This window comes from Dermacentor silvarum, chromosome 3 (assembly GCF_013339745.2).
Source record: "Dermacentor silvarum isolate Dsil-2018 chromosome 3, BIME_Dsil_1.4, whole genome shotgun sequence".
NCBI classification, from domain to species: Eukaryota; Metazoa; Arthropoda; class Arachnida; order Ixodida; family Ixodidae; genus Dermacentor; species Dermacentor silvarum.
This window is the reverse complement of record NC_051156.1, coordinates 92980380-93006909: the sequence shown is the minus strand read 5'-3', so window position 1 is coordinate 93006909 and position 26530 is coordinate 92980380. Positions and strand designations below refer to the sequence as shown.

At 46.9% G+C, this 26530-nt stretch overlaps 1 protein-coding gene across 1 annotated transcript in view; it reads left to right on the top strand.

The window, feature by feature from the left end:
* The first annotated feature begins 18273 nt into the window (after positions 1-18273).
* The window catches only part of LOC119444562 (endothelin-converting enzyme 2-like), a 91022-nt gene continuing 82765 nt past the window's right edge, over positions 18274-26530 (top strand). Inside the window, exon 1 of the mRNA XM_037708940.2 lies at positions 18274-18345. Coding sequence (XP_037564868.2) covers positions 18274-18345 — 72 coding nt within the window. The remainder of the gene's footprint in view (positions 18346-26530) is intronic.

Below are 26530 nucleotides of genomic sequence, written 5' to 3'. Positions count from 1 at the left end.
ACGATCCTCACGAATTTCCAGCAGGCCTGCGGCAACTTCCTACAGAGAAGAATCGCAAGACCTGCGGCAGAAGTCCTAGCCCAAATACCCGAGGAGGACACTGACGACAACACCATCCAAACCATCATTTGGATGCCGGGTCACGCTGCCATCACGGGTAACCTGTATGCCGACAGAGCAGCTCGAGAATTTGCACATAACCGAGCACTCATCACGCCGACTGCAGATGACCCTGACCCAGTTGACCCGAGTATTTAGCAATCCTGAACTACCACAGAGGGAGTCGCTTGCGATATCCCCCTAAAGACGGAGGATGCCGCTGCCTGGCGTAGGCTCCAGACAGGCACTTACACGAACCTACACATATTACATCGCATGCACCCCACAGCCTACAGGGACGAATGCCCGTGGTGTGGGTCGACACCCTATACCGCATTACGTGGGAGTTCACGCTACACAACATAGAACACCATGACACGAACACCACGAGGGAGCAATGGGAGGCACTGCTGTCCAGCTCGGCCCTCGACGACGAGCTCAAGCTGATCCAGAGAGCAGAGAAGATGGCAAGAGCCAGCGGAGCCCTGGACTAGGGGCCCCGACCATTAGCGATGCCCCATTGGGGCAAGACAGAACTCTATCTTTGCATTAAAGTTTATCTATCTAACATGAACTGAACTCGCGCACTAGGCAGTTTGAGCGCCCAATTATATAAGCGCTGTACTTCGTTCAGTGCCTGCGCTTAATCTGAACTCCTGCCTTCTTTTTATATCTCTGTCACTCCCACATCCCCTCCCCACGTGTAGGGTAGCTAACTAGACTAAGTCTAGCTAACCTTCAGCGTCCTTCCTTCCTTCTATCTATCTGTCTCTCCTTAATGCAATGCCAACAGTGACGAGTCCGTGTCGACTACATCATTTCCCTTTTAAGCTATCCTATATGGTGTTGGACTGCTGAGCACGAGGTCGCGGGATCGAATCCCGGCCACGGCGGTCGCATTTCGATGGTGCGAAATGCGAAAACACCCGTGTACTTAGATTTAGGTGCACGTTAAAGAACCCCAGGTGGTCCAAATTTCCGGAGTCCCCCACTACGGCGTGCTTCATAATCAGAACTGGTTTTGGCACGTAAAACCCCACAATTTCAAGCTATCCTATAACTTCCTTGGGCGCCCTCCTAAATGCGTTTGTAAGGGTGTTGACGTTGTTGCTCTGTGAGCACGTGCTTAGCCACTCTAGTTCAATGAAACTTCTTGCGGGGCAAGTTGATCAACATCTAGCTAATTCACAACACGTACACGCGCTAAACGTCAGCGGGGTTGGTCATCGGCACGACGACACAATGAAAATTGTTAGTGCAGAGCCATACTGTGGCGAAGCCTTCTTGTGACAATGTGACTTCAGATTGACAGTACTTAAGAGGCCTCTTATACATGTTAGAGCTAATACTATAATGGAGAACAATGACATTTCGGTTCATCTCAAGTGCGCTAACTTATTTGTCGAAAGTTGTCGCTATAAGAAAATTGCGGAATCAGGAAAAGTTACAGGTTAGTTTTCACGCTACAATCACACTAATCCTGATGATTCCGCAATCACATGCTTAACAGCATGACCCCGTCCAGCGTTTCAAGTTGTCGTTTATTCTTGCCCGCGCATTAACTGTTACTAGCATTTTTCAAGCAGTTCACTTCTGAATTTCTAAATTATCCAGGCATTCGTGGCATCACTCACCAGTGGCTTTGTACTGAGCGCGATAAATGATTCCAAAGCGAAACTTGCTCTGCATATGCAGTGGCATGCCACGGTTCCGACGGGTAAATAAATCTTACACGACGAAATCAGCTGCGTACAATTGTTTTCATTTTCGTCCTATGCCACGTGGAAACTCGTGGAATGTTTATAAGTATACACCACACTGGTCTCAATTCTAATGCCATTAAATCTTTATGTTACTTCATGCCTTCCCGGAAGTATGTAAGGTATTCAATAATGAACTACAGACATTGTTTATGCGCAATACTTGTCGCAATTTTAGGGTTAAAGGCACACGCCCAATCAGGCGAATGCAGTCTGAGACATATGCACTAGGATGTCACGAGGGACGGAGGCAATGTATGTTGCTTGCCGTAGGAACAATTGCGGTGATTAGTATACACACCCAGATAAGTAGTTGCCAGCAAACGCGCTTCAACTGTGCGTAGCATAACATACTTTATCGGTCAAATTTCCTAGTTAGTTGGCAAGCCGGAGCAATACCGTCAAACAGATGTAGTTGCCCAAATATATTCTATGCCAAATACAAGAAATAAAAAAGCAAGAAATTGAATATCTCGTACTCTTCAATTAGAAGATCAGGATTAGGTGCGTTTTAAAGTTTACTATTAACTGACTATGTATGCGCAAGCTTTATGCGGTTTACCATGTTTCACCAAGGAGGCTCACTGGTACTCTGTTGCGGGTCGATTCGCGCTATAAAAGCCTGTTGACTGTGTTCTATTATGCGAGATACCGACCGACCGGTGGAAGCGAAACAATTGTGGGTCAGGAAAAGAAGGCTTCGCTTTATTGCACGCCTTTCCTCGAACGCGAAGCTGTTCGAAATCGAATAGATGCGTCGGCTGCGAAGACAAAGCCCATGCGAAATGCCCACGCTTGCCAGCGCCAAACTGCGCGAGCAAGTGACTGCCAAGACGGCGTCGTCCCTCGCTCTCGCCGCGATGCCTCCGGGCGTCCATCCGCTTGTTCTGTCTAATTACGGAAGAGTCCGCGCGTGTCCTCGGCGGACTCGGCCCTCGCTCGCGGCTACCCCCCGACTATCTCGGATCACACAAACGGAACGGCGCGTCCGGAGACGTTTGTTCCCAGCCTTGCGCTCTTCCGGTCGCGTCTTTCCTGGCAAAGAGAAGGCGGCGATCCGCAGCGATCCAAGTCGTGCTCATATATACCGCCCGGCGGAATGAGCGGGCTGGATGCGGCCAGCCATCACCACCGCAACCACTCGTCGCATTTAATGGCAGCTTTGCGGAGCGAACCTGCACAGCGCGTATTCACATTGTCTACTTGACGGTGCGCTTTCTTCAGGGACTCGACGAAACGGCCCCGTCTAAATGCGGCGTGATTTGCATGATGAAGCTGGCAAGGTCTTGGCGGCGGTGCGAGCTGTTCAACATGCAACCTAGAAATTATGGCTGTCGGCATTGGTCAAAGAACATTTCACTACACGGTTCGTGTGTCCGCAGGCGTCAAACTTCAAGTGGGCTCTTCGGAAAAACGGGCGTCCCATGGCAGAAAGGAACTTCTTCGGCAAGTTTGTACGGTTTTTGCATATTCTTTGAAACGACGCGTAGGAGATTTAGACGAAGGAGGAAACACACATAGGAAACTACTCGTTTTTTTTTTCACTGCGGCGGAAGTAGTAACTTTAAAGCGTCTTTTGTCGCGGCCATCGTCGTGTGACCGCTGCTTAGTCCTAGGCTTTACCTCTTCAGCAATATGGCCAGGGCAGATTTAGCGCAGTCAACTGCAGCTGATGTCTACGTAATGCGAAAGCATGCTTGGTTTGGTAGAGATTGGTTGTTTTGAATCATTTAAGAGTTCTGCCGCGAAGAGTAGCTGATCTTGTTATGTATTTATCCTACGGATCAAGTAAAACATGTATCATAATGCACCTAAAACGCAGAAATGTTTTGATAAGACAACCACTGAAGCGATTTAAATGCGAATTGTGGTATTGAAAGCAGAAAGTTATATTATACGGAATGCAGGCCACAGAATCTTAGTTTGTAGGACCAGGAATTTATTTTAAAGATTGCCGAAAATCGGTTTGCTCAAAGAAAATAGAAACACGACGTTTACAGACGTGTAATTCTGCACCAAAAGAAAATATCGCATTCTTTTAACTTCATACTTAGAGCATGTAAAGTGGACAAACTGGATATATCAATTTATTGTGTATGTAAACTTGCTGCAATATTTACGAAACTTTTGGAAACGTCTTACTCGCATAACAGTGGAACATTTTTAGCGGGATGCGTTAGATCATCCATATATGCTCTAGATTTATTATTAGACGAGTTTACAGAATTGCAATATCGTTTTCTAAACATCAGAGTTGTAAACCTGATAAATTTCAGTATTCATTTCGGAAATTTTGTGACTTTCAGCAATCTTTATGAAAAAATGCGCTCCCTGCAGTCACTAGAATTTAAATTATTTTCTTCAATTTAACAAAATTCGTCAAATTCGGGGTGGTGGTTGCCGAGAAAAAAGATTCCTCCATTCCCATGTATTTAGATAGGAGCCCCCGAGCAAAAGCAGCTTCAAGTGAAACAAAATCATGGCAACACCACTGAAAATCGAGCTCAGGCCACTTTGGAAATGAGCAAACGGGAGCCGGAGGCCCCAAATTAGTGCGCCTTTGCGCATCTTTTGCGCACGGAAACGTGTTCGTGGTGTTACGAAACACGAAGATTTTAGTAATACTGACTTCGGTGAGTGTATTTCATAGGCCATAGCATGCAATATTGTAGAGTACAGGAGTACAATGTGGGCCTTTCAAAGAAATTGTTGTTAAGATGTCTGCTATACGGGATTGGGCTGCATTCGCAGTAAGTGAGGCCAGAGGCAGAGAAATCGCCGAAGTAGGACGAATATTTTGCCGCTAGCGACAGCTATTGTGGGTTTAAAAAAATCCCTTATATTTCTCCGACGCTGAGCGAAAGCGAACCCGCGTCAAAAGGGTTTTACGAAAGACAGCAACCCAACGCTTTAACAGGCTGCGCCACAAATGCACTGCGCATGCGCCGCTTTTCAATGAACGTCTCGCCAACTTGGGTCACTGAGGATGCGCCAGAAAATTATCTGTGTTTGCAGGCACCGGCGCGCCACGCTTCTGGTCTCGGATGCTGCGCACGGGCTTCTGTGCAGTGCCACTAAATGGAGGACGTTTCCAGAAAGAATGATATTATTAGCCTGCTTATCTTTCAGTGCATACATCTTGCCTTGTCCTATGTCAAGTTTGCTTCTCACTGATTTCATGCTGCGACCATATTTTACTGCTTCCTCAATCTTTTCCACGTTATAATTTTGGATATTCCTTACTTTCTTCTTGTTGATCCGTTTCGACAGTTCAGCGAATTCTATCTGATCTCTCGAGTTTGACACTTTCATGTTTTGCCGTTTCTTTAATAGGTCCTTTGTTACTTGGGAGAGCTTACCGACTGGTTGCCTTGGTACCTTACATCCCACTTCAATTGCTGCTGCTGAGATCAGCCTAGTTACGGTTTCATTCAATACCTCTATGTTGTCTTCATCTTACAATTCGAAAGCTGCATATTTGTTTGCGAGCACCAGCCAGAATTGGTCTGCTTTTACCCTTACTGCGTCTAGGTTGGCCGGTTTCTTCTTGACAAATTTTATTCATTCTCTCTTCGAGTTGAGAGAAATCCTAGACCTCACTTACCTATGGTCACTACGCTTTATCCTACCTAACACTTCGACATCGTGCACTATGTTGGGATCAGCAGAGATTATGCAATCTATTTCGTTCCTTGTTTCTCCATTAGGGCTTTTCCTGGTCTTGTTTCTGTTGCTGCGCTTCCTGAAGGAGGTATTCATTATTCGGAGCCTATTCCTTTTCGCAAATTCCGCCAACATCTCTCCCGTAGTGTTCCTAGAATCGATGCCGTAGTTGCCAATTGCTTGCTCACCAGCCTGCTTTTTCATCACTTTTGCATTGAAGTCGCCCATTACTACAGTATACTGAGTATGCCTTCCTCATTGCTAATTCAACATCTTTATAATACTGCTATATTTCTTCATCATCGTGAGTGGAGGATGGGGCGTAGGCTTGTACTACCTTCATTCCATACCTCCTATCAAGCTTTATTACGACGACTGCTACCCTCTTATTAATGCTGTAAAATTCATCAATGTTGCCCGCTATGTCCTTATTACTAGAAATCCTATACCGAATTCTCTCTTATCTGGAAGACCTCTGTAGCAGAGGACGTGGCCGTTAGTCTGTACTGTATAAGACTCACCAGTTCTTCTAACCTCACTAAGGCCAATAATATCCCAGGTAAGACCAATAATTTTTCATGTAGCCCTGCTAAACTAGCCTCACTCGATAGAGTGCGAGTTTCCAGTGGCGGCCTGTCCGGACCCAGATATTCTTAGCACCCTTTGCCACGTCGCAGGTCTGACCACCGCCTTGGTCAAGTGCTCCACAGCCGCTGGGGACTGAGGGCCATGGGCAAATTGTAGGAGTCACGAGGGAGGTAGTGGCCGAATACTCCACCAGGAAGACCAATTCCTGTCCTGATGAGGGAGTGACTTTGTTGAAGCTTAGTGGGTCATCCTAATTTGGTGGCACCTTGACTAGTATAACCCCACTAGCTCTCGGCGATATTATTTTTTGCCGGTTCAGGCGCCACTTCATGCCTGGATATGTAGCAGACTGGGAAAAAAATCGAACAGAAGGCTACACGTGTATGCATGCTACACCAAAATCCTCCAACTTAACTGCAGAATGACCCTAAATCATTCAGAAATGAAACATCATATTTTCGTACTCTACGTCCGTTATTAACGCACGTAATAGTGCCACTGAGAGCCTCGTTAACTTCACGGATGCATTATCAGACTCGCTTTCATGTTTCGGTCAAAACTCTTGGGTGCGACTCACGCATTAAAGAAACAAATAACTTCCGCAAATTACGCGTTCAAGACAATACAAGAAGATTCGCGCTTATTTATAAGTACTTTCACGCACTAAATGAAACTCAAATGCCACCGTCGTCTAAGTATAGGTGCGAGACAAGCACAGCCTTAGACATACCCTTACATAATACGTCGAAAAGAAATCTGTAGAGTATACCATTACTAAATGCGATCCACGCAGCCTATTTCTAAGGCGCAGTACTCTCCACGTGCGCGCGGGCCGGAACAATCATCCGGCAATTTCTAAAATCAGCTGAAGTAGTCTGCACAATAACCAGTATCTAACCTGATACAGCGTTATTTTCAGAACTCGCGAAATTCGAAAAGAAAGTCTTAGTTTAACATAAGCTCACGCGAACTTTCTACATATCTCTGCGAAAAAACCACTGACGCTCTCCTTTCTCGAGCGTTCAGCTGTCCATTGTCCTGAAAGCAAACATCAAATTAACTCGAAAAGTTATCGGCCTCTACCACGATCAGAAGAGACCAACACTGCCCTATGCCTAACAGAACGTTCCTAAAACTGAAAGTTGTTCCAAAATATTCTTAGAGAAATGAATAACAATGAATGCAACTTTTCCAAACGTGCCTACACGGTGTCAATTCAACAAGGCATACCCATAGTCAAGAAATATAAGCACGTCGACGTATGCATAAATGAAGGAAAGACTTACTCAAACACCCGCCAAGATAATTTAAAAATAAAGGCGAAGCGGAATGCAGCAATAATGAAACACAGAGCACTGTGGTGCCACAAAAAATTAAGAGGTGGTGCGTGGAATCTGGAAAGGAGTAATGGTGCGAGCGCTAACGTTCTCAAATGCCATTCTGTGCCTAAAACGGTCTAGCTTGTCGGGGTCGGAAGTTAACCAAAGATCAGTAGGCCGTTGGCTTTGGGAGCCTACAGTAAAACCTAAAAATTAGATGGGAAAATTTGTACGATAACACAAAGACAGTACCTTGTAATTTGGTGATCAAGCCGGTTGCCTAAGGACCAAAACATACCGGAGCAAATATTCGCTACTAGACGAGGCTGCATCAAAAATCCGGAGACCACTCAGCACATCGTAACGAAATGCGGATGGATTCACCCAGTGAGACCCGTAAGTAATGGACGCCTTCCAGAAGCGCTTGGATCTAAAGTGGACGGAAGCATAAACCGATCAGCAGTCGAGATATTCAACAGACGTTTAGAGTATGGTGAAGAAAAGCAGGGAAGAGGTTGGTACAACCTGATTTGATCTCTTAAAGTCATATGTAGCGGCCCAAGGTATGCTTTTGCGCCATCCCATTGAGGGAAAAAAATTTTAATAAATTGAATGAAATGTATACAAAAACGCTAGACAAAAAAAACTTGTATAACATACCTGATTAAATCAAGCAGGCAAGGTGACGATTCGTCACCGCCCCGTCTCAAAGGGGATGCCATTAAATCATCATCTTCAAGAGCGAGAGAGGAGCCCGGTGGCCGAAGGACTCGTTTCATAGCTTTCGCACGGAATGCATTTCGGAGGTCACGTGCAGGCTTTACGGCGGCGACGCCAGATGCCACCGAGTGTTCTTAGGGAAGCTCGAAAGAGGAGTCCCGCAACACTACTCGTTTCGACGGTGTCAATACGTTGTGTCGCCAGAGGGATTCCACGCTAAGGCATTATCGCTGATAGTCATCGTGAGATGGATTCTGCAGCAATTTTTTTTTTTTGTTCGAATAAACTTTGTCGACCGTCAATGCTTGTGCGTGTCAACTTGTGTACGTCCTGTCTACTTCGCGCTTTACCCACAGTCACGAATAACCAACGAGCCAAAATTTCTACACTTTTGGAACAAACAGCGATTAGGGTGCTTTCGCGTTTCAATATAAATCGCTGGCTGCAACATAAACACCTCAGTAGGTGCATTTGTGGCGCCACATGGGAAATGGTCGCCATGGGAACGGTCCAAGCCTCCTTTTTACAACAGAGCTGTTAAAGCCTCGCTAGGTTGGTCCCGTTGTCGTGCGCAGCATCGCCGAGCTGGCAGAGAGTGAAAGCAGAGCATAGGAGAGGAGGTGCAGAGAGAGAAAGAAAGAGAGACTGACAGAGAGTGAGGAATAAACAAATAAATAAAACAAAATGAACCTTCTTGGTGGGGCGGGATTTGAACTCGGGTACTCACGGTCCGAAGGAGAGCGTCATAACCTCGACGCTAAACACCCACGCTTGCACAGCCGCGCTGTTTCATCAGATTTCGCAAGCGTGAAACTGGCTTAAGCTTTTTTGCTTTCGACGGGAATTTAGGGCGCAGGTTATTTTCCCAAGCGTTTCACCCCTGGATGAAGCCGAATGCCAGGCCGGGGTACGCTTGTGCCCATTTGAACCAGTGGGCGCCCGGCGGTGGTGTTAATCGAACCCACAACCTCCCGCAGCCGAGGCGGGCGCTCTACAACTAGGCCACGGATGCAAAGAGCGCGTTCCCTTGCCATGGCACGTATGGGGTGCGTTTGTTGCTTATCTCGAACCCTCGCTTAAAGGACATGAATGAAGCAAAAGGACCTTTCTCACTAGAAATTTTCTGAGTAGTTGCTCACAAAGCTAATTGAATATATAGACAAAACTTCCAGACAAACCAGAGCAAGCGCGGAGGCTTTTCAAGGTGGCCCATACTGACAACGTCGGCAATCAGGTGGCTCCATTGGCAGTGCCCGTGTCGACTCGAGCGGTGTGTGCGGAAATAAGTGAAGCGTAAAAAAAATCGCAGTTTCACCTGAAAGGCGAAGCATCAATTGCGATAGCAAACTTGTAGAGAGCTATACGGAGTAATGATATTAGCTTTATCAGCTGTATAAACTTGGACATGCAGCAGCATCGGCAACACGCAGAACTGTTGTCGACGCCATCGGCGTTTTGCCCGCGTTCGCTCAAAATGCGTGCGGCGTTGGTGACTGTTGCCGGAGCCTCTGATATAAATAGGCACTGCGTGCCGCAGCTAAACGTCGCCTCCCTTCCCTCCCCCTCCCCCACGGCCTCTCGCTCGTCGGAAGAAGGCGCGTTTGCTCTACATACATGGTGATTGTGAAGGAGAACAGAGACGCCTACTTCTGCAGCCCTTAAGCGAGCACGGCGCAGAACGCGCGTTTGTTCTCCGCCGTGCGTTCACTCCCCGTGAAAGACGCGCCCCTCGCGCCCTTTCACTCGCACATACAGCGTTCGGCGCGCGGCAACGATTTCTTCTCCAAATGACGTCATACGGAACCTCACGGCGACGGCGACGGCAGAAATCTGCTTTTGAGTGTCCATATAATTGCTATCGCAATAAAACCGAAATGAACCGGTGTTGCCAACTTGCATTAAAAGAAGTCGGCAGTCGAGACTCCAAGAATCGACCCGCCGGTGTGGCTAAGTCAGCTAAGGCGTTGCGCTGCTGAGCACGACATCGCGGGATCGATTCCCAACCGCGGCAGTCGCATTTCGATGGAGGTGAAATGCAAAAACGCCCGTGTGCTTGCATTGTAGTGCACGTTGAAGAACCCCAGGTGGTAAAAATTAATTCGGAGCCATCCACTACGGCGTGCCTCATAATCAGAGCAGGTTTTGGCACGTAAAATCCCAGAAAGAAGAGACTCCAAGAATCTCTAAAACACGCGATGCGATCATCCAAATTCAGAAAAAAAAACCTACCAAATGCAGACAACAATGAGGTTCATTATCAAAGTGTTTCATTGTGCCTACGTAAAATACAGATGAAAAAAAATTACACTGGAGGGAAAAGTGCTTTTTTTTTTTTTTGTGAATCAAATAAAATCTTTTAAATTATCAATATTAGTCAGCGGTTTTTTGTGCGACTGCTAAGTGTGGAAACATATCGCGAAACGAAACTAAAAATAATATCGTTGGCCCTTCCACTCCGTGAAGATGGATGATAAGCGAAGCTTGTCCCTTTGCATACCTAATCGTCCCCTTTGCGATCAACTTTATGTTTACTGGAATGTGCCCTTGTGATGAGCTATTCATTGTCTTATATAACGGACAGATTTAATTTTTAAGCAATTTAATTTCGAAGAATCGCAAGCGGCAATTGCGGGCGATTGCTGCTAACCACGCCGCTGCGAAAACTTGAGACATCGAACGCAAGCGACAACGGCGGACTGCGGGCATACCGTCCGTGACGTAGTTCTCTCCGTCGCAGCCGAACGTGTGTGTAACCTCATAATTGAGAAATACTTGATTAACCTAGTGATAAACACCCAGGCCGCATGTTTCAGCTTCGCTGGTTAACCATCTTCATGGAGTGGAAGGGCCGGCGAATTTTTGAAGCAACGCCATCATACCAGTAAAGGTTCAATCACACTAGGCCGACAGGACACCGATTTTAGTCTGCCGACTGTTAGCGACAGCAGCTTAAAGGACGGAAAACGCTGTGGCCAACGGTTTAAAGGAAGGAGAACGCTGTCGCCGACAGTCGGCAGGCCAAAATCGGTGTGGTGTCGGCTTAGTGTGAATTAGCCTTAACAGGCAAACGTGCGATACTCATACTGTTACTTCCCCGGGAGCATCACTGCGGTACCGTCACGCATCAGGAGCACAAGTACAACATTGAGGATTAACCCGTGTTTGCATAAACTCCTACTCGCCTTGAACTGCTAAACGAACACCAAGCACTATCGCGATAAGTCGCAAAACAACCTAGGGGACGGCAGCAGCAAGAGCCGCTGGCGCGTGTCTTGTGGACGTCGTCGACCGTCCGTCCGCCGTACACGCAGAAGTCAGCAAGACCCGTCCTACGCCTACGGCCTGTATGCCGAGGTGACAGCGCGGTCCTTGAAGTGGCGATAAAGCCCGTTTCACATGGTGCGAATTTGCAGTGCGTTTTTCGCAGCTGCGATTTCCGCAGATGCGAAATTCGCAATCCCGTTTCACATGGATCTACGGCAGCTGCGTTTTTCGCATACTCGTTAAGCATTCTGACTGGCGATGACATATGAGCGAGCCGTCTCCTATTGGTCGTCTGTTTGCACCGCTACAGTGGCTACCACCGTATCTGCGTTTTTCGCAGAGAAGTTCAGCACGCCGAACATCGAAAAAACGCACGCACGAAGGGTCCAGCGGCCTATTTTCCGCAGCTGCGAATTCGCACGTGCGAATTCGCAGACAAAATCGCACCGTGTGAAACGGGCTTAACACGTGCTGGCCGAAGGGCCGAGCGAACGTTCGGGGCCGTGCTCAAAGGATATGATTAGCGGGTAGCCACTTCTTTACTGGATGTTTTTGCTTTGTCTCTGTCGCTGCCAGCACCACGCCTCGGCCAGTGGGAGCGAGAACTGCCCTTCGGAGCCGGCGCCCACGCAGTAGTTTTCGAGAATGCCACTTGCTCGAACGATGAGCCATTGACGTCCGCGCCACTTTGTCCGCGCTGCGTCATCGGGACGGCGAGTGGGTAGTAGTGACTCAAACACAGACGTGAAATCATGCCTGGGAAGCACCCCGCCGCCGTTATTACCTGTTTCACCACAAACCGCAAAGCAGGGTGCGAGATTACATGTTTTTAATAGTCGGCCGCCACCCGTACCACGACACCACTTAATCATACGTGTTGGTCAACTATAGTTGGTTCGTCCTTGTGAGGAACAGAGGAAATCGAAATGAGAGTAAGGCCATCGGGAAATACCCTGGTCCTGTCATTTCCGCTACTGTTTGTCTAACTCTGCGCTTGTTTCTCACCAAGATGAACAAATTGTCTCAGCAATCACGCGAAGTCGGCTTTCACAGACTGAGCAAGTACGTGTCAGGTGCCTTGTGCCTTAATAACTTGTCGTTGGACAATATGACGCGTCTTTTTTACTTCTGGAGACATCGGTGAATGATATTCATCGCGCGTTCTTCGTGCAGCAAGCGCGCACACTTATACGAAGCGGTCACATAACAAAGCATGAAGCTACAAGACAAAAACCCACAACTTACCATGAATGCCCTTTGCCAGAACTCCCTGGAACAGCATCGGGCCCGTGTGAACACCCGGCACCGATTGTCGCTACAAAAACAGCTAACAGCTCATTAAACTCTTGTCGCCTATTGCGTGCCAAATGATTATGTGTAGTCAATACGTACATCACTCGGGAAAACTTGTTCCCGAGTTTATATTTTGTTGTTTAAATAAGTAGCTTTTTATTGACTAACCAAGTGAACCAATCCACCACAATAAAAGTTTGCGACAAGTTTTTGAAGTAAGTTGCATGAGTGCATGCAGTCCAAAACGATATACGGGGTGTCCCAACTATCATGCACAAGATTTAAAACTATTCAAATGCCACGCAGCTGGACAGAACCATGGTAATGTTGTTTGCCGTCGCTTGGAGATATTTCTTTTGCACTCCACCTAATAACACAATTAGTCTTAATTAATTATTCAACTTCACAAGTTTTATGATTATGAGGCGGAAACAACTTTATTTTGTTAATTTGGCTGAGTGATGGGTGCCTACCAGGTGATGCCTTACAGCCACCTCCTAGATGAAAAGTGTCAATGAGAAAATTGTAGACCAACATGAAAAACTCCCTTTCTGTTGCTCAACACGTGCTGCATAAAAGTAATTTTCCGAGCGTGAAAGAAGTCTGCGAATATAATGAAAACTTCCTCGAGCGGCCAGTCGCGGGGCAATCCATTCTGCCCCTGGGTTAGCTCAATATCACTGTCCCTTGCTCTTCGTTTTTTTTCCTCCTAATTTACCAGCCACTTTCAAACGACATGGTTTCATGTTTGTTGACGTTTTTCGGTATATCATTTGTGCCCGTATTCACAAAACTGTTCCTGCGCTGAAATTGTTAATAAGAGTAAGTGCAAGCCAGCCGCGATGTATGGACATAACATTAGCGAAGAAGGTCAGCCAATAAAACAGAGAACTTAGGAAAGAAACGCTTTTTAAATCCGGCCCCTGTTGACTTATTTATTACTCGTTGTTGTGCACAATCGTGGTATATTTGTTGTTGCCAGGCTCCGGGGTTTAGAGCATGTACGCTTTGAAGTTTTGCAGTAGCGAGTCGAAAAGTCGTAATATAGCTCCTCACTCATTTACACCGTGGCTCGCAACGAAATGTTCACCTTCAAACATTAGGCGCAATCAAGGTAAACCACCGACTGGTCGGCATAACTAATGAGTGCGCTCATTTCTTATACGTGAGCAAATGAGTAAGCGTGAGTATGAGCCTTAGTGAGTTTGAGCGTGCTGGTGTGTGCATGAAAAAAAAAAAAACTCGATCACCGAAAAATATTTCTTACGAGCGAGTGCGCAAGCATTTTGGCGAGTTATCCGGACAGCATATTTTTTCGCTGGTGCATCGCGCTTGATAAAAATATTTTTTAAAATATTGGCGCAATGTTCCGCTACAGCAAACCGTTTCACTGAAGTAGATGGTGGATCGAAATTTTATTAGGGAGTTGCGCAAGAAGACAGGGACGAAGGAAGCATGGCAGGACAGAAAAATCAATCAAGCAAAGTTAGGAGTACGTCGTCCACATGTGGTCGCGAGCGATATATCTTTTGCCAGGGCTGCCTCATTTTCCTCAGAAAACACTGCAGGCTGGCCTGCTTTTGCAATACAAAGATCGATGGGAGAATGGCACACACATTCAGGGGCGGATCCAGGTTTTTTCTGAGGGGGGGGGGGGGGGGTCAGCTTCTGTCAGTGATGATGATGATGATGATGATGATGATAATGAGTAGCCTTTCTTATTTACCGAAATTTACCGTTTTTCCTCACGATAAAGTCGCGTTTTATACGGCTAAAGCAACACCTGTAGCCCTCCGTGGTGGCTCAGTCAGCTCAGGCGTTGAGCACGAGATCGCGGGATAAAATACCGGCCGCCGCGGCCGCATTTCAATGGAGGCGAAATGCAAAAACGCCCGTGTTCTTGCATTGTAGTGCAGGTTAAAGAACCCCAGGTGGTCAAAATTAATCCGGAGCCTTCCACTACGGCGTGCCTCATAATCAGAACTAGTTTTGGCACGTAAAACCCCAGAAAGATGAAGAAGACCTGTAGCGAAGCCAGGTATCGGTTTCTCCGAGTTTATAGGAAAATGACGTTACCCAATACAGCCATGTGCTTGGCGGCTGCGCCTGATAATACAGGGTGTTCAAAACTAAGCTTTATGGTTTTCTTAAAGTTAGCCACTGGGAGGCACGCCAAGACCACCTGTGAAAATAAGTTATATGGCTAGGGGGGCTCAAAGTGAGATGATAATTATCGTTGTGAGCAGCCCAATTAGCTAAAATTGAACAATTATTTTTTTGTTAACTGCAGTAAGTGGGTATGTTTGTATTGAAAACTTAGAGACAGTCGAGTTTCTACACAGTATCAGTCGGAAGAATTATTCTAGCCTGTCCGTGCTCCGAGATATCAGACTCCAAATTTCAATTGTCGTACTGCGCAGAATAATCGAGAATAAAGACGCGACAATTCTCATGAATTCCCGTGAATGATCATGAAGCTCAGTGACCACTTCTGTGGAGGGATGGCGGTGACATCTTCTCTCTTGAGTCATGGTGGTGTGTTGAGTAGAGGAACGTTCTTGAATACGGGCGTAACGGTCCGCTCCAACGCAGCAGCCACTACGCTGGTTGTTTACAATATGCGAATCACCGCGTATGAAGACTCACGACGCTACCTACAAGAATAACGATGTGGCGTAGTAGGCGAGAGCGCGAGCCAGCGTCTTCATGTTTTGTTTCCCCCGCGACGTCATCCTTTTACACAAGGCGCGCATCTCCTTCTGTTTCTCCAACCACGCGACGCCATCCTAGGCCCGCGCGCTGGCTTTGGCCGCTGACGTCACTCTCCCCCACTTCGCAGCCGCGGCGCGAGGCTTCGCCCCGCTCCGCGAGAACGCCGACTCAGACAAACGGAGCCGGTGGGCTTGAGCCTCCTGTGCTTAATGTACGACAATAAAACTGCGAAGTTACAATGAAAAACTTGTAGCGTATGAACGGCACTGTGCTCGTACTGGATATTGTCAACGTGTAACTGTGATCCCAATGAGTGCTACAGTTAAAAAAGTTGCCTATGCGTAGTTCTTAGTTTAGCTGTTAGTTGTTATTATTTATATATGAACACTTCAGCAAGAGATCTCTTTCATTAAGCAGGTTGGTCGCGGAACCGATGACAGCCAATGAGGCAACCGTTGACACCCCAGGGGGAAACTAAGTTAATCAGGCGCGAAGGCGCTCGAGCGGACCTCGGCGTGTTTGGCAAAAGGGACGTCCCCTCGTTCATTCGACGCCACCGACTGGACGAGTAAAGCACGGCAGGCGCCAGGAGGTCCAAGGTGTTCATGAGAAAAAATAACTACGCCAACTTCGCGACACCACACCCCTACGGAATAAAACTAAGCTTGTGAGCGAGCTAGCTTTACTTCTACATGGCTGATACCACTGGCACTCGCGAAAAATACTTTTGAAGAATGCTGGTTGCCATATATTTTTCATTTTTTTTTGCGACAGCTGGTTGTCAGCGAGGGGGCGATGCAGAAATCTGAGCGGGGGGGGGGGGGGGGGGGGGGGAGTCAGGACATCCGGACATCCCCCCTGGATCCGCGCCTGCACACATTTGTACTCTAATTAGAAAGTAGCATTTCGCAGGTATGTACAGTTAGTGGACTATGTTTTGCACAGTTACGCATCCTAAATTCGTATCTGTTTGCACTAAGGGTTAAGACAATTGAACTGCTTCTTTGATGTGTTTTCTGCGTTGCACTTTCTTGCACTGCCATGAAGTCACGACATTCTGCAGCTGTGTTTCAGTTGTCTGTGCTTATATGATAATGCGCATTTTAACGGCAAACCAGCTTTCGATAACACAGGATTCGCCGGAGGAATGAATCATTTGAACGATGGTCATGCGAGAGGGGCATTGTGTTAGTGCACAAATTATTGCATAGTGCACTTCGGTTTGAGACAGAAAAATTACATCAGTCAAATTATGGGATGTAACGACCAAAGCAACACATGACAACTTTTCGCAGTATTCTGTTCAGCTTTATTAGTCGGAAATCGCCAGGTCAAGCGGGGTCCTTGTTGTTGAGGTATGCACAGAAAGTTTGAGCACCTAAAGACCGAACTGCTTGTGACAGATGGCTTGAAAGCGGCACGCGTGCTTCCTTTACATATAGGGGTAGGGAAAACCGTTATGCAAAAATCTCGTGGTATTTCTATACTTTCAAGCATTGTACTCGAAGCACCTATCGTTCGTAATGATTGCGGTCTTAACTCGTCACAGCCTGATCTCTGAAAAGCAATACGGCTTTGTCAGAGACCGAAGCACGAATCTTGCTTTAGAGGATTTATCAAGCTTATTGAACTCCGCCATTGACAATAATGGAATTGCTTATGCCCTTTTTCAGCCGCTTCAAAGGCGTTTGTTTTGACTATGCGAAAAGCTATTTAATTACGGATTTCGTGGATGGTTCAGTGTTTCCAGTTTCAAATGTATTTCGCGAAATTCACAAAATGAATACAATTGTGTGCACATACTGTGTAGCCCCGTAGCCAAATGCTGGTCATTATGGACATCTTACATAACTCTCTGTACGAAGGTGGTGTCTATCGGGTATCAATAAATAGCAAGACAATCGGTTTACAGAGTGAAGTTTATCGCTCAATTTCGGAGCCTCTTCTTTTTCACTGATATGTGAGTGTCATTGGTAACTGCCTCAAGCTCTGCAACCCATTCCAATACGCAGATGACACCTTGTTAGTATCATGCCGCAGTACCTATGGAATAGCTATTACTGATAGTAAACATGACTCTGAGCAATTATTGGTATGGTACCATAATAATTTAATATTGTTTAATAACACAAGACTAGACTTGTTTGTCTTCACATTGCTACTAAACCGTTAACATACAAGCATGTACGTGTATCTACATTTCTCAAGCTGCTTTAGGTGCACTTGCTCTCCTGATGAACCTGTTCCAAGGGTGAAATATTTTTGACAATTTTTTTCTCTGACATGTCATGTAAAAGCGATCTACCAAATGTATGGGCACAACTACGCAAGTTCGTACATTTTATGTTTGCGCCTAAAACATTCTGCCCTGTCCGAGTTTGTAAACAGGTTGTTCTTGTTCTTGATTGTAGTGTGTAGAGATATGACATGTCTTGTTAACATGTTTCTTCCTTTTTCGGGAGAGATAAAGTGACGTCTGCGTTAAAAAGTATTTTGAGGTCTGTATGGTATTACTACTACGAAATGTGCTAATATATTTCCTATGTTACGCATGCGAAATCTATCTAATCATTTTAGGCAAACCGTTGTATTAAACATTTTTCGTCCGAACAATTCTGTATCCCTATGAGCCTGTCCGTCAACTTCATTTACGGGAACGTTTTGTTCTACTCCGTGTCAGAACACGATATGGGGAACGCCTCAGGTCTTCTTCATGACTAGCATGACAACATGTACTCATTTTATACGCGTAAGAAATGTCAGTGATCTGTTGTGTTAAAATAGCGTCTGTCTTAAAACAGTACCAAAGCCTTGTAAGTTGTGGATTGTACAGTGTTATGTTATGTGCATATGACATGCGTGCTCTGGACTGCCTCAATTGGCGGGTACTGCCACTCAAGCCAAACCCGTGGCTCCAGCAGGCCGAGGTGTGTTTATGGTGAATGTTTCAAGAATCAGGAATTATTATTATTGTGACAGACATCTCAACCATTGTATCCTTTAAACGTGCACCTAAACCTAAGTACAGGAGCACTGTTGCATTATATCCCTACTGAAACGTGGCCGCCGCAACCGGGTATCGAGCCCCTGCTGAGGCACCACGGTGGGTCTTTAGGCAAGAAACGGCTGCGCACGTTGGAAACGCCATCTATTTTTGGTGAACAAACCAGTCGGTAAAAATTGTCCATACAGCTGCACTAGACAGCACACAACGTGCGTACGGTCCGGCACTTCAATTTCTCCTCTTCAGATCGGGCAGAAGCACTCGTGTGTTTTTCTGGGCTAATCAGGACTGAGTCCTGACGAAGGCCTAGGATTTACTGATGAGTGTTTACTGATGATGTTGGTGCGTGTGTACGCTGAGTGCTGTCTTTGTTTTCTCTTTCACCTTGTTTTCTTTTTTTTTTCGTCTAGGTTCAGCGCGCGTGACAAGACGTCAACCCTCTTCGCAGCAAGGTTGTGGAGGAACTTTGTAGAATACATAGTGCGGCACCAAGTGCGTTCATTTGGTCGCGGCCACATGGCACAGGAGGGCGCCAAGAGCGTCCTCAAAGAGCGTCCTAAGCAGGGCACAAAGAGTGTCTTTCAAAAAGACGGTGGCCTGCTGAAGAATACGACGCCATAGCGGCTAATTTCTACAGTGACAACTAAAGCTGGACAATCGGCATGAACGAATTGGTACTCTCCCAGCACCTCCATGAACTAACTGCAGGAATGAGGCAAATTGTCATATTACGTTAGGTCCACACTCGTTGCCTACCTACCGAATGCTTTTTCAATTACACTGCGGGCAAAAAGAACACACATCGGTGAGCTGACTGTGGGAGCTTCTCCAACACACCACCCACACTCCAGGACTCCCTGGCGCTTACACAAGCAATACTAACACCAGTGCTCAACACACTAACCAAAACACCACAAACATTTGGGGAATAGTTAACGCTCCCTCACCATTGCTGCGTTAGCCAGGCTTGCCACAGCCCTGGAATTCTCGGTAGATGACAAGGGATCAGAGCCCAATCCGGACAATGCAGTAACAGCATTAATGCCGTCTTGAGTTCTTTGTTGGTTTCTTATGATACGATTATATATATATATATATATATATATATATATATATATATATATATATATATATATCTTCGTGTTGCAACTATTGCCAATGTACAGTGCACAGAAATGGTATGTGTGACGTGCAGAATGCAGAAAACTTCAAAGTCCAGCAAGTTGCAAGGCGTACCCTCGGTCAACGGAGCCCATGATGTCCACGAGTGTGGAACAGAGTCACGAGTGCCGACATCGGACAAAAGAGGCTGGCAAACATTAACAAGTGCGAAATTGATTCAATTCCTAATAGTAAACAACACAGGTGCGAGTGCTATAACGACCGTTAAATAATGCATTCGACTTCGAGACGTAATCAAAGCGTTGATCTGGCGGCTTTGCCCACAGTCGTTCTCAGTAAACAGAATAGCTGTGAAAGGATATCGAGAATAGTTAGCACGAAGGAAGTATTGTGTGAATGCAGACGCTCAAATGGTGGTCATGGAGCACCTCTGGATCTTGCTGAAAAATACGTGACCTGGAGCAATGAAGTAAAATTGCGCTGGTATTTTTCTTATTTAGCACAGATGATCTCAATATTCTCGTGCTATGAAAGCCTTATAAAACAGTAAATACCTTAAGGTTTGGCCACAATATACACATGTAAATTTAATGCAGCGCTGGCCTTTCAACAAATAGATTTGTCTTCAACCGATGAAGACGTCGTAATAATTGCACCGGATTGAAGCATGCCCCTCGTCTATCATGTCATGCGCCCAGCTCCAATTACCCCTGTCTTGTGCCAGCTGATTCCAACTTGAGCCTGCAAATTGCCTAATTTCCTTACTACGAAATGTAATTTTGTTATTGGGCCATTTGTCATAACGCAAGACGTATCGGCGGTAAAGTGTGCGACCATTGTGGAAACAGGCACTCCATCAGTTTGGCAGTGCTGTTTTCTTCGGCGTAGACTCAGCCGTTGTGGCGTACACGCCGCCGTCAGCAAGTCGTGCACGACGACGCCGTTTTCGAGCCGGAACGCTGTCCGGTCACGACGGTCACGTGTGGCCAAGGACTCGCGACCGGTCTTCGTTTGAGCTCTGCACCGCAGATGCATGCACACACACACGCGCATACACCTGCTACCATAGCGCTATCCATGCCGCTACAGAGACCGCCGGCAGCTGTGCACCAGACAGCCATTACTGCCGGCAGGCACGCATAGTTGTCGATTTATCTCCCTGTCAAATAAAGGATCCGACCGCTTCAACGGCGATGTAGCAAGAACGCAACACCTTTTGTACCGCCATCGTGACTAAGTCTATAGGGGCCGAATTCACCAAGGTATTGGTTAGTAAGTGCTCTTTACCAGTGGCCGGCCATCATGGCTAATCATATTCCCAGCATCAGCATTAGCTGGAATGTTCGCTTACAAAGCACTTGCGGCGAGTTTGCCGGCGCTAGAGCGCTGGTTCTACAGTATATTACGACGCCATTTTGAAGGCGCAAGCATACGTAAGTAGGCGTCAGTTTCCTGTGAAGTTTTAGAGACATTGTTGCCCGTTGAGTAATTATCCAAAAGTTACTGAACTGTGCTGTCTGGTGAGCCATAAAAAATGAGATAATGCCATTTTTTACGCATGGCCGTCCAAGAGATTTTTTTCATGTTATTCTAGCAAAACATATATTTATATCATCAGTAAAAATTGTGCTGCTAGAAAAAGCACCATGACAATACTCATTAACTGAGTTTCACGTGACTTCATTTTTTTTCTGATGTCGTAGCGAGAGAGGGCCATCTCTCGCATGTGTAACTCGGCTCACATTGACACTGCGTATCAGTGCTGGCATAGTAATTTGGAATTCCCTTTAATAATAGTAGACCATACTGTTTATTATCATTTCTATGTACAGACGTGAGCAGCCTTGTCTAGAACGCGGGAAAGGCGGCTTCCGGGGATCTCTGGTGCCAGCCAGCGACGTCTAACGGTAGTTGCTTGGCCCAAACGTGCCCAGAACCTACCGTTAGACGTCGTACCCAGCAGCTGGCGTTAGACGCCGCTGGCTGGCTCCAGAGAGCCCCGGAAGCCGCCGTTACCGCGTTCTAGACAAGGCTGCTTACCTAAGGTACTGATAGCTTGTTACATTCTTGTTTTGCAATGCTGGGAGACCCCCGAGTATGTTCAGCACCATGTTTGCTTACTCAAAATTCGGAAGCTATACATTTAGTGGAAAATTTTCTGATACTTGATATTCCTTTTGACGTTCGCAATTTGTGTCTTGATTCGATTTGATATTCGTTTCGAAATTAACTATTCAGTATTCCCACACCCCTACTTTTTTGCATTGCGGAAGTGCGGTTTACTAATGCATGTTCGAATCTATATCACCAGGTTACGAGACGGCTGAAAGCGTTCGCCGAAACAGAGCCTTAGGTACGCTACTGAACGCCTGTTTAATCTTTTTCTAGGATGTATATGTTCCACTCTTTGACGTTCATTGTTGTGGTCGTCCGCGTCGCACGTCTACTGAAGGTTACCATTTGATTGTTGCTGCAGATGTTGACGATCCGCTTCAAAGCGCTAAGGAAATATGCGATGCACTTGAGTTGGACGTCAGCCTCGGTACCACCAGGAATTGCATGCACGAAGCTGGCTTGAGAGGATGGGTGGCAGCGCGCAAGAACCCTACCTTACAGACAGGCAAAATCATCAGCGTTTGGCTTTCGCCGGAGCGCTATCTCTCGCAAGTGTAACTCGGCTCACATAGACACTGTGTAGGGCGGACGGCAGTTAATGTTTATGAAAACTACCTTTTCAAGTAACCGCTCCCATACAAGGCGCAGGACTGACAGTTATACAATCTATGACCGATCTACATGTTGTGAGGCACACTTTTCACGATCTGCGGGGGGTAATAGTCGTCGCACAGATATGCGTAGACATCGTCGCGAGCGTTTATCGCAGTCAACCGCAGCGATAAGGATGCGGCATCAGTGCGTCCGACACATTCCTCATTAGTGGGCGCCGGCGCGAGCGCCACAACTGTACGCTTCACTGCAGTGCTTCGGTGTTCTGCACAAGAGCGACTGAATCGCGCGAAAGGCCGAAGCAGGGAATGCTGGGCGAAAAAGGGCATAAGTTTGCTGTATAAAAGAACAGCGCGTCCGAAGCAACGCACGCCGGAAAGGGCACATATTACAAAGGATAATTGCGAATCCACACGTATGTGCGTCCATTGCTGTACGCTTGGTCTGGGCCGCGATGCTCTGTGAGAAAGCGCAGCGTGGAGCCAATTCCTATCAGACATTTTAACACGAAAGTGTTTTATGCCGGGGTCCACCAAGACTTCACTGACGTATTTCCGTCACGGATAATTGCGAATCCACACGTATGTGCGTCCATTGCTGTACGCTTGGTCTGGGCCGCGACGTATTTCCGTGACGTATTTCCGTCACGGAAATACGTCATAGAACATAATACAAAGAAAGAAACCAGAAGAAAAAGTTCCACAAACATGCAAAATTTGGAAATCGAACCCACGACCTCTCGGTCCGCGACGATAGATCGCCGAGCGTTTAACCCATTGCGCCACAAACGCATTTGCAGAGAGCTACACAGACGCGCCTTATATATCTAACACTCCTCCGTGTACCCGCGCTCTTGCTCGGGGCGGTGCCGCCGCCTACGAGCAGAAAAGAGAAATACTGCATTATGACACTAACGCGCACCGACAGTGAACGCTTCGGTGGTCTCAGCACTACGACGCCTCGATGCCAGCATTCGAAGGGACGCTGGCATCAAGAAGCACTACCAACGCCACCTAGGTGGCGTTCACCGTACTCAGCACAGCGGAGCGTGGCCTCCGCAATTAGCTCTGAAAATGTTTCTGAAGTTGATCGCGGAGGCTGCAATTACGACGCGCTGTACGCGCTGATTTGACTCGGTGACGATTCAGTTACGTGCTTTGTCTTGCGCGTTGTATTAGTGTGTCAGTTACGTGCTTCGTCTTTCGCGTTGTGCTAGCGTGTGCAGCGTAGTGCAGCTTCCATATGCACGACGGTTGCTCGTGGTCATCGACGTTGGTAGTCGTGATGGAGGAGACGTGCCACCAGGCGTCAGCGTGGGTGCATCAACGCCTAAGGGCGCTTTAGCCACAAAACACCAATAGACATTATATATCAATGTGCAATAAACATTACACTACTTCTGTGAAGACACGTTTCACTTTCGTGTTCTATACCGATTCCTATATAAGAGGGATCAACCACATTTTTTTAAAGACAACAGTCTTTCTTGGGTTACCTAAACGCGAGAAACAGTGTCTGTCTGTCTGTCTGTCACTCGATTCAACCGCCCGGCCAAAACCAACCAAGCTACTAGCACTGGTGGCACAGGGTCATACACGGCACCATTATACAGCGCAAAGGAAGCATCAGGCCTATTTGAGGCAAAATATATGTACATAACCTTGATCCGCAGCGTTCATTTATTAAGAATAGACACTGCACTGGTTTTTACGTTAGTAAATAAAAAAATAGGGCGTTAGAAATGGTGTCGAAGAGACGCTACGCGTTAAAAACAAACCGACTGAAGCCGCGTCTCTGTAGCCGGCTTTAAGCCAACAGTAATAAAAGGTTCCAACAGATGGCGCGAGAGCAGGGCGAACGCGGAAAATTGGAATTGAATTCAGCAAAAGCTCCTTTGCATTCATCATGGGAGGAGTGAGAGGGGAGGTGAAGAGCGTGAGGAGTGGTAGGGAGGAGAAGAGAGGGTGTTACCTATCAGGGGCGGCACAAGACTATCGTCTTAATTCGACATCATTTGCAGCGAAGCAAGCAGATATGCGGTCATTATTTTTTTGCCGATTAGCTATGAAGCGCGGCACGCCATACTGAGACCGAAAGAGCAAGAAGTAAATAATATAGGGATCAAGATATCAACAAGATATTAGTACTACGATATGATTATCAATCAATCGTTTTATTTTTTGTCTATTTGTACGAAAAGGCAGGAGAGAGGTGGAGAAAAACAGCGCAGATTTTATTCATTGGACGGCAGCTGCCATTCGACGGATTTCAAGCAGATTTATACGCTGCCCCCAAATCTAACTTCCGCCAATCCCTCCAAGGACGGTATGCGCCATTCCTGGAGGCAAGTCAATATCACGTCAGATCAATCGCACACGGAATGAACCATAGCACTAACGGTGTCCTCGGATACTATAGCACCAGAGTTTGCTCTTGCGATCACAGTGTGAAATTATATGACCTTAGGCGGTGTAAATACCGCGTAAATTTCGCAAACCTTTGTGCGTCGGCGCCTGGGAAAACGTTCTCGGGATGTGGTGACGTGCCACGGCGCCGCCTAATGACAGTGCATACACACCGTTCGTAGAAATGCAATTGCGAAACTGGCCGCGCCCAGTTTCAGAGAAAGCTGACTCGATAAAGCGCGCGGAATCACGCGCCACTTCAACGTGGTGCTCCACTTGAGAAGAGCGTAGATTACTGCTGCGGCGCTCACGTTCGCAGCTAAAACCTTGTGAGACCTGAAACAGAGCACGGCCTGCTATGGTGAGGAACAGGTGAAAAAAAAAACAAAAAAAAAAACACGCAGCTCAACATTTCTCGGGCGCAGAGTGCGCGGCTCGCATATAGGCGGGCGTTAAACGCGTGATTCATTGGTCATTAACACGGCAGCGGTAACCCGGTGAGTCAAACAATCGTTCTTCAGCGTCGAGGCCATTTCCCTTTCGCCGCGCCATATTAGCGGACGAGAAAGGGTTGTTTATTTTGCGTCCTTCTGCTGACCGCGCGCAAGCTGCGTTCGTGGGTGCCAATTGATAGCTTCGACGTCCGCCCGCCACCGTGGAACGTAATGAGAAGAGGCTACCGGGAGCGCAGATAAGAACAAAAGCGGGTAATTCTAGTGGAGGACTCGCGCGAGTGGCCTTCCGTGCTCGCGTAGGCAGACAACAGCGAGGCCCGTTTCTTCAGTAACGGGGATGCCGAACGGTTATGGCCTCATAACCGCTCGTCGTCCTTTGAATATTGTGGCACCGTAATGCCTCCCACGGAGCGAGATGATCGTAACGTAACTAAACGATTTATGCGCACCGCTATCGTTAACCATTCTTTTATTTTTTATAGCCGCCCTCTTGTATGTACATCTTGTAAAGTAAAAGGACATGGTCGTTGTGGTGAGACACGAAGTATATTTAAGCTATTTGGAGAGGTTGAGCAGTTAACGTTAGAGGACTGTTCATGACGAACGCTGTTCCTTTCCCTTCGATCTTTTTTCTGTCATGCACTCGCCGCGTTGGCTTACTAGCGTGTTTGGTTACTGCTATTCCTTTTTCAGGTTTGCTCTTGGAGGAACAAGAATTATTCAACACCCATTTGCACCTTCCTGCATCCCAGCAAAGACAAGGGTGCACCAAATTCATTTCTAAATAAAATTCATTCACTCATTCATTCATTCATTCATTCATTCATTCCCGAAATATCTTTATGCCCTGACCATGCGATGACGACTATGCTGACGGAAAGGAAAAGAAAACCTGCTGGCATTTCTTGCAAGCACTTGACTCAATTGGGCCATTTATCATTGTGGATACTTCGAGGATGATGGCGATCTTCATAATCATCATTATAACCACCACCGTCTTTACCAACTACGGCGACCATCTCATTCAAAAGACGGCACTTTGGAAACACTTGCTCAACGAATGGAACGTATCCCGAGCGAACGCGTCGAAAGCGCAATTGTAGCCCCGCCACAAGGACGATGGCAAGCGCATCTTACGGTACTATGACTGTGTTCCAATACTCGACTTAGACGGCAAAGTAGACGGCTAAGCGGACAGCGGCCATCTTAAGTCTCATCACATTTCTCACGAAAACGTCCAAGTAGACAGCCTCGCGAAGACAGCATCGAAGTCAAGAACGATGCAGGCTACTTTCCTGTCTAAAAAAGATGGCGACTGAACAGGACGCTTGGAAACTCGACGGGAAGGTCGTCTGCGCACATGAAACCGTAGACGCGCTTTTCTATGCCCTTAATATAA